General features: G+C 55.5%; 1 protein-coding gene across 1 annotated transcript; it reads left to right on the top strand.

The window, feature by feature from the left end:
• Window positions 1-332: 332 nt before the first annotated feature.
• LOC125728147 (germinal-center associated nuclear protein-like) lies at window positions 333-6702 on the top strand (the record flags this gene model as incomplete). The annotated part of the gene is made up of 17 exons (XM_049005220.1): window positions 333-402; window positions 491-630; window positions 727-924; window positions 1004-1272; window positions 1354-1516; window positions 1600-1754; window positions 1874-2054; window positions 2499-2578; window positions 2671-2802; window positions 2886-2991; window positions 3327-3517; window positions 4507-4567; window positions 5382-5517; window positions 5670-5767; window positions 5842-6232; window positions 6336-6587; window positions 6671-6702. Coding segments are annotated over 17 exons (2655 nt in total), but the record flags the coding sequence as incomplete, so codon positions are not given.
• Between the last annotated feature and the right edge of the window lie 1271 nt (window positions 6703-7973).

The following is a 7973-nucleotide window of genomic DNA, read 5'->3' as shown; positions in this document are numbered from 1 at the left end:
TTTGTTTGTTTTTTTTCCAAGCAGCTTGAGTTATGTTAGGTCATCTGGTAATGAAACTCTTTACCTCAGGCTCGGATTCGTGACATTAAAGTCAAACTGAGTTCTTTGGCTGCTATGCCCCCTACTGGCCAGGTGTTCAAAGGAGCCCAGGTTTTGCCAGCTTTTAGAAGCTCTTCAGCCTTTGGTCTGTCCCTCTCAGGTCACCAGCCAAGAAACCCCTGGCGACAAAGGCCCTGCAGTTTGAGAGTGAGCCGCAGATGGAGCCCAGCCCAGACGGCCTCGAATCCGAACATCTAGCCAGCAGCCTCCCCTCTCCCCTCTTCCACCTGATTGGCCAGGTAGCTGAAACCGCAGAGGAGAAGTATCGTCTGCTAGAGCAGCGGGACAAGATCCTGCGACAGGGTAGGTCCCCCTAGGGTCACGTTGCTGAGCCACCCCCCCCTCCCACCCCAAAGTGAATCGCCAGCTGACACGGTCTCCTCTGGCACAGCTCGGCCCAAGAGGACCGACCTGGATCTGTCCAAGGTGTTTGTGGGTACGTGTCCTGACATGTGTCCGGAGAAGGAGCGTTACATGAGGGAGACCCGGAACCAACTGAGCTCTTTTGAGGTCATCCCCAACACGGAGAAGGTATCACCACCCCTGCCCCTCTTTCCTAATGCTTCCCCCTCCCCGCCATGAATTGACAGACCACAGGCTGCAAATCACCCTCTGCACCCCACGCAGGTGGACCACACTGCTGCCATTAAGGAGTACAGCAGGTCCTCTGCTGACCAGGAGGAGCCCCTCCCCCATGAACTGCGGCCCCTTACTGTGCTGAACATGACCATGAACTACCTGGTTACCCAGGTCATGGACCAGGGTGAGGACAACTACCGTGACTGGTATGACTTTGTGTGGAACCGCACACGAGGTATCCGGAAGGTGAGCAACATTAGTCCGTGTCTCATTATTCCTGTGCCCTGCGGGCCTCGCCCTGATCCTTTTTCTGGGCCATCTGCAGGATATCACTCAGCAGCACCTGTGCGACCCGCTTACGGTGTCCCTTATTGAAAAGTGCGCCCGCTTCCACATCCACTGCGCACACCACCTGTGCCAGGAGCCCATGATGTCCTTTGATGCTAAGATCAACAATGAAAACCTGACCAAATGCCTGCAGAGCCTCAAGGAGATGTACCAGGACCTGGCCAGCAAGAACATCTACTGCCCTCATGAGGCAGAGTTTCGGCAGTACAGCGTGCTCCTGAAGCTCAATGATGGAGACATCCTCCGGTGGGTGGCTGGCCGGCAGTCGGTGTCCCGTGTCACCGTGGCACCTCTCCAGCTGACATTTCATTCCCTCCCTACCTGCAGGGAGGTGCAGCAATTCCGGGCGGAGCTCCGAAACTCTCCGGAGGTGAAGTTTGCCGTCCAGGCCTTTGCCGCTGTCAACAGCAACAACTTCGTGAGGTTCTTCAAGCTGGTCAAGGTGGCCTCGTATCTGGCTGGTTGCATCTTGCACCGCTACTTCGACCAGGTGGGGGAGCCGTTGCTCCGCTCCCTACATCCTCATCAGCCCCAATACCTCACTTACCTGGACCGCTCTGGTGCCCCCTACAGGTGCGCCGTGAGGCTCTGCGGGCCCTGAATGTGGCCTACAGCTCCCGTGGTTCCACCACATTCCCGGTCGAAGACCTGGTCCGGATGCTCATGTTCCAGAATGCCGGCGAGGCTTCGGACCTCGCGCTGCAGTATGGGCTCGCGGTCGATGCAGGGTAAGGCTGGGCTGTGCTTCGTTGTCCCTTTTGTGTTGGGGGCAGGGTGGCTTATCTCTGATGGGGGTGCTAATCTATGATGGGTGGTATATTTTATTGAAGCTCTGCCCTCCCCCTAGCATGGTGGAGCTAAGCCGGACAGCGTACCAGGAGCCTGAGATCCAGCCACGTCCAAAGCGCTCTGTGGCCATCGCAAGGAAGCGGGAGGTGCTGGTGGGCCAAGTGGTCAACGGCGCGCCACTGCCCAACCCACCCCAACACACACCCGTCAACAGCTTTGACAGCCGCAACAAGTACCGTGGGGATGGGCAGCCAGCGGAGGCAGGCAGTGTGCCCAGGGCTGGTGCGTCTGCACTCCACCTTCCGCTAACTGTTACGCTTCGTCCACCTTCTGGCCTCTGATTGTAATTTTGTCATTTTTCCTGCCCACGCTGTAGCAGCCTCCCCTCAGAGGCCCCCCATTGAGCTGGATGCGCGGGCCCTTCAGCACCGATCCAAGATGCCGAGCGACCCAGCGGAGTCAGCTGGCCTCCCTGGTAGAGAGGAGAGTGGAGCACTTGGGGCATCTCCGTCGGAGGCACCACCAGTCGCCCCACCTACGCCTCCCCCACCGGAGCCCGTTTACACAGAGCAGGTGATAGATTGCTCATTGCTGCGTGTCAACCCAGTAGCAGTGTGTTGGTATTGCCATAGTAATGACAAATAACCCCCCCCCCCTTGCAGGACATCGCCACGGAGGTAGAGGCCATGCTGGAGGAGGTAGTGCAGGCCGAGGTGGCTGACGTGGCTGCCACCGAAGCCGAGTACATCTCTGCTGCACTCAGGTAGGAGCGTGAGCCAGATAGGGAGCAGTGGCCTCTAGAGGGTTGTCACACTCAACCAACACCAGTTTGGTGATGTGGATGGGTTGTTGCAGCATGTGCAACGGCCAGGTGGAGGCAGTGCTGAGTGAGGTGGTGGAGCAGATGCTGCGGGAGGTTTCTGCTGCCGAGATCCAGGCAGAGAGGGAGCATATCGCTGAGGAGAAGCGCAGGATGGAGGAAGCCAGGTAGGCCTCACCTGTCTGGGCTGGGGAGGAGGGGTGGGTGCATTTTGAGGGGATGTGCCATCTGATGGGCCTGTCTCTGTCAGGAGAAAGCAGGAACACGAGGAGCTCCTGGCCCGGCTCAGCAAGACACTGTGTGCCGAGATCACACAGGAGGTGCTGCGCGACTGCATCGTGGAGACTGCCTCAACAGAGATCAGGTACTGGTGAGCCAAGGGGGATCAGAGGTCATAGAGAGTGTTCAGATAACTGTATATAGGCTGAACGCATGCCCCTTCGTGCCAGGCGTGCCCAAGAAGAGCAGGCAGAATGTGTGGCTCGCAGCTCACAAGACGTGTGTGAGGTACTGCTGGAGGAGACGCTGTGTGGTGAGCTCACCCTGCTGGCCCAAGACGTCCTGGAAGCAGAGCTTCTGAGTATACGCAGGTTCATCAAAAGGTAAGGGGCAGTGGTAAGGGGACCAGATATTTTGCCCACATGCTCGCCGACAACCGGGCTTCACCCTGTGCATGTGTTGCAGGTGGCGTGATGTGGTGGCCGTGCGCAGGCAGCTGAAGCGACAGATGCGTGATTTTCCTGCTGCCCCTGGCTGTGTGGACCCCCGCTTCAGGCTGCAGGCCTTGGCCCCCAGTGCCCCCCCCTCACCCTGCCTGGACAGGCTGGCCCGGGGCGTGGTCAACCTGGGGCACGCTGGGGACCTCTCTGTTTCCTGCACCAGGTACATCTCTCTCACAGCATAATAATGCTGACCTAATATTCATAATAGAGGTGCACCGATCCCACTTTTTCAGTGCCAATATAATCCTGATACCTGAACATAAGGTATTGGCTGATTATGAGTATGATCCAGTACCAAAGCTCTTTTTTTTTTTTTTCCAAGCTAGTAAATACAAATGGAAAAGAAGTTTTAATTAGCCCACAAGAAACATACATAAGATACTGTTCCACCTCTTTTGTGCATCTTGTATTGAGCATTTTTGAGACATTTTGCAGTTGTTTGAATATCTTCACAAGTACACCCAAGTGGCATGCGTCACTTTTCACTGTGATAGCAGCACCTCGTGTATCAAGCTATAGCGAGTGCGCAAAACAGCCCAAGCTGGCTTCCAAATCCATCGCTTTTTTTCATATTACTTGCATTGCCTTAATTGAGTGCACTATTAGTGGGATTTTCCACTGAATGTTACTTTGTTTTTACAAAGATCGCAAATCGCTGTGCTACTGGTTGTTTCAAGCATAAAATTCTTCCAGGTTTTAGACATGTTAGTTTGCTTCGCAAGCATGCAAGTTGCATTTGCTACCATCACCTGATCCTTCCACTACAAAGGACATGCACATGACGTCATAGCAGGGGAAGTCACTGCACTCACACACACTGAGTGTCAAAAAACCGAGGAAGCGTTAACGTTCAGCTTGAATGCCACAAAAAATAAAAAAGGGGGGAAAGCTGTTGTGCGATTTGATTGTACCACTCAGTATAAGAAGAAATAGACTGGCAATAACTAAATAATTATTGAACATGGATCGGTCACATGTGGCCGATGTCCGATCCGTCTGATTAGGTATCTTGAATATTGGATCGGGGCACCTCTGCTGAATTAGACAGTACTTCCCAAAATGACTTCCGTCCTGTCCGTTTATTTTGCTGGCCATTGATTTGCTGTAGTGTTAAGTGTACCGATGCTGACACTCTGCTGCCTTCTGCAGGTTGGCGAAGATGCGAAGGGAAACCGAGCATCAGATGAAGGTTCACTTGTTCTACCAGCAGCTCCTGAGGTATGGTGCTACTGTAGAGTAGCTGTTAGCCATCCATCACTCTCCATGTGCTCATCTACATCTCCATCCACTTCAGCGAATCTGTGTGGGGGCCACTGGACCTGCTCAGTCTGGTGGCAGCAAGCGTCTCGAACCCATCTGACACAATCTTCTGGAAGGCAGCCCTCTTGTTGCCAAGTGATCATGAAAGAGATGCCAGTGTTGCTAACCAGTAAGTGGGGGAACTGGGTGTCGTTCGGGGAGGGATTGGGTGTTAGTTGGGTTTAGAGGTCCTGGAGCTTACATTTGTGCCCCCCTCCCATCTCTGATGCAGGATTTTGACAGAATGGCTGGAGTCCAAATTCGGTAACTCAGAGAAGCAAGAACACAGGGAGATGGTCCCCAACGGACACATGCAAACCTTGAGCATCAGCAGCGGCCTGCGGAGCGTGGGGGAGCGCATGCACACAGTGCACGTGTGTGTGAAGGTGTGGCAGATAGGGGGGAACTTGCCGATGAATATCGACAGGCTTCATGCCCCTGTGTTGCATGTTCTGTCATTAATGTTAGTCTAGCATAGCTTAACATAGCCTAGCATAGTCTGGCACTATGTGATATTAGCAGGTCCTGTGGTAACACAGATGTTTGCGAAGGGTGCAAGTGCAGGAAGTGAGGCCATGTTTCTCACTGTGGGTCAGGTGGCCCGCGGGCCCCTCAGCGAGGAAGGCCAGTTGGCATTGGAGAAGCGGAAGGGGCTGATGGGCATGGGCGCCCTGCTGATGCTGCTGCCCTCGGCAGTCAGTCCCGGGGCTGATGAGGAAGACGGGGACATCTTCCTGTTATCCGCCCTGCTGCAACTCCGGCAGATCCAGCAGGCTAATGCCTGGCCACAGGCCCTTCCTCTGGTGGTGGTGGTCCCAGGGCAGGCTGGGCACAGGGCCAGCGATGAACGGCTAGAGGAAGGTGTGACACTAACCGTGTCTATGACAACAGGTGTCGCGTGGGATTCGCTTACTTTACTTATAGCATTTCTCTTGAGGCTATGTTTACGTATGCAGAGCTAATACAGTTGGTTTGTTCCTCCTGTCTGACCATCGGTTTCCTTTCCCTGTAAGACCTGATGCTTCAGACACTCATTGAGGAAGGTTTGATTTCAGAGTACATGTTCGTCCATATCCCCGAGACCACGAACGAACCCCAAGGATCCGAGCAGGTGAGTGTGCATGTTGTCGCTGGCCTCGGTAAGATTGAACCATCCCATTGACCATCACCCCCGTCTCCCCGCAGATCCGCCATGCCGTCAGGTGGCTCGCTGCCCGCTCCACGGCACCAGCCCGGCTCGTCTCGCAGACGTTGGTGCAGGTTGTGGAGGCCGGGCTCTGCCGCGAGTTTGCTGGTAGGCTTCACCGTGATCGGAGGGACCGTGACATGGCGGGACTGCCCTCCCAGGGCCCTGCACCCGTCATCGGCCTCTACAACACTGTCCTGGCTTTCTTGGCTGGCCTTGTGTCGTCCCCGAGTCTGGCTGGCCTCTCCTGGCCCGTGGCAGAGTTCTTGGTGCCAGGGGGTGGTGACTGCCTACCACATCTGCTCTGGAACTCGGCTGAGCACCTGGAGTGGCTCCAGGGGGCAGTCCTGAGCCTGCGGCTGCCCGACTGGCCGCTGCCAGCCGTGGGGGGTATGTCCATGCCTCAGATTCGGAATTCGGACTTCTTGCTAAGTGGCTGCTTCTTAGTCTGTTTCCTTAAATTTCTGCTGCTGCCACCGCTCCCCCCACCCAGCTCCTTGGAGCCAGCTGGTTGCCTCCATCTTCCAGTACGTATCTCAAATCCCATGGTCCCGCCACAGCCAGCCACTCCTTATGTCCCAGTTGGAGAACCTTTTGGAGAGGCTGCGTCAGGACTGTGTGGGCCGAGGTGGGGGGCCGGACAAGGAGCCCACTTTCTGGGAGGTGCCCTGGGACGAAATTGTCATGCTCTGTGTAGAGCACCAACTCCGGGACTGGAACCCTCCTGGGTGCCCCGTGAGTGAAGGTGAGGGGGGTGGGGTGGGTCTGACGTTTGGGGGGGCCTACTGGGGATGCCATGCAGGTGTGAACCTATCCCACCATCTTCAGATGTCATCAGTGACGACGGAGAAATCTCGGTGTATTTCCTGAGCGATGGGCTGCAGGGCTTCATACCGCCGTCCTGCTGGGTGGATGCCGTAAAGCAGACGCACAGGGACAAGCAGCAGGGGAAGGCAGGGTAAGAGCCAGCCAGCCATGTAAATCTAACACATTCCAGATAGACTGTTAAGTGACCTGCAGATTTAATGAATATTATTTACTATTAAATGGAAGAAGAGGGAAAGCCATCAGCTTCCAGTCTTGCTCATATCCCCAAGAGTGGTGTACAATACTGGCTTCTTATCCAAAGTCTCTGCCATTGCAGGTGTCACCAGAGCATGTGGCCTCATCCTCGACTGGCCAGGCCACGTCTTCAACAGAAGCTGTTTCACAGCATGGTTGAGGACCCTGAGTCCGGATCCGGTATTGCCCCTGTTTTGGATGCTGCCTCCAGCCCCCAGGACCTCCTGGCTCGCATTGAGGAGGAGAAAGAACAGAGCCGCAGGTCTGACAGAGAACAGACATGCTACACACGTGTACTCTCTCATGTGAGTTGTGGCATAAACATTGAGCCATTTCCTGTTTGACTTGGATCTGCAGGTTCGAGGACCAGCTGCGTACCTGGCTTGACGTCGAGTCCCTGGGCCCTTCCTCTTCCTCCTCACCACTTTTCTTGCCTTCTTCGTTACTGTCTGTACCGGAGATCGTAGTGCCCTCCCCAAAGATGGCTGCCCCACCTGCACTTGCCCTGGTATTGACCCTGTGCCTACACAGTTGCTCACATTTTAAGACCCCAAGTACCCTGTGCTCATCAGTTGAGACTGTTTCTGTGCCCATTTTTGTAGCAGAAGGAGCGCAGTGTCCGCAGTGACCAGGCCAGGGGAGCTGCCAGTTTGTATATTTCCGCAGATGTGACACAGGCGCGGATATAATCTCCCAGGCCGAAGGACGCCGAAATCTACCGCGCTGTAAGAACTCTGTTTCGACTTTTGAAGGCCGTATTTTTGGGCTTTTTACACAATGAATCCGTCTGGGCTTTTCGGCAGAACACAAGGCGGAGCGTTTCAGTCTCCGCGCGCCCCGACCTCGGGGCTCTTTTCCTTCGGCCAGCAGAACGCCCCTTTCGTGCAGCCGCCTGCCCTCGGCCAGGGCACCGGCCAGACCTCGCTCTTCAGTACATCGTCTGCCTTCGGCCAGACCGGATCCCTTTTCGGGCAGCCTGGCGGGACGGCGTCTGGACAGGCCCCGACCTTCGGCATGCCCGGTTCTGGGAGTCAGACCCCGTCGTTTGTACAGAGCGACACCAGGTTCG

Source organism: Brienomyrus brachyistius, unplaced genomic scaffold (assembly GCF_023856365.1).
Source record: "Brienomyrus brachyistius isolate T26 unplaced genomic scaffold, BBRACH_0.4 scaffold172, whole genome shotgun sequence".
NCBI lineage: Eukaryota > Metazoa > Chordata > Actinopteri > Osteoglossiformes > Mormyridae > Brienomyrus > Brienomyrus brachyistius.
This window is presented reverse-complemented; position numbering and strand designations above follow the sequence as displayed.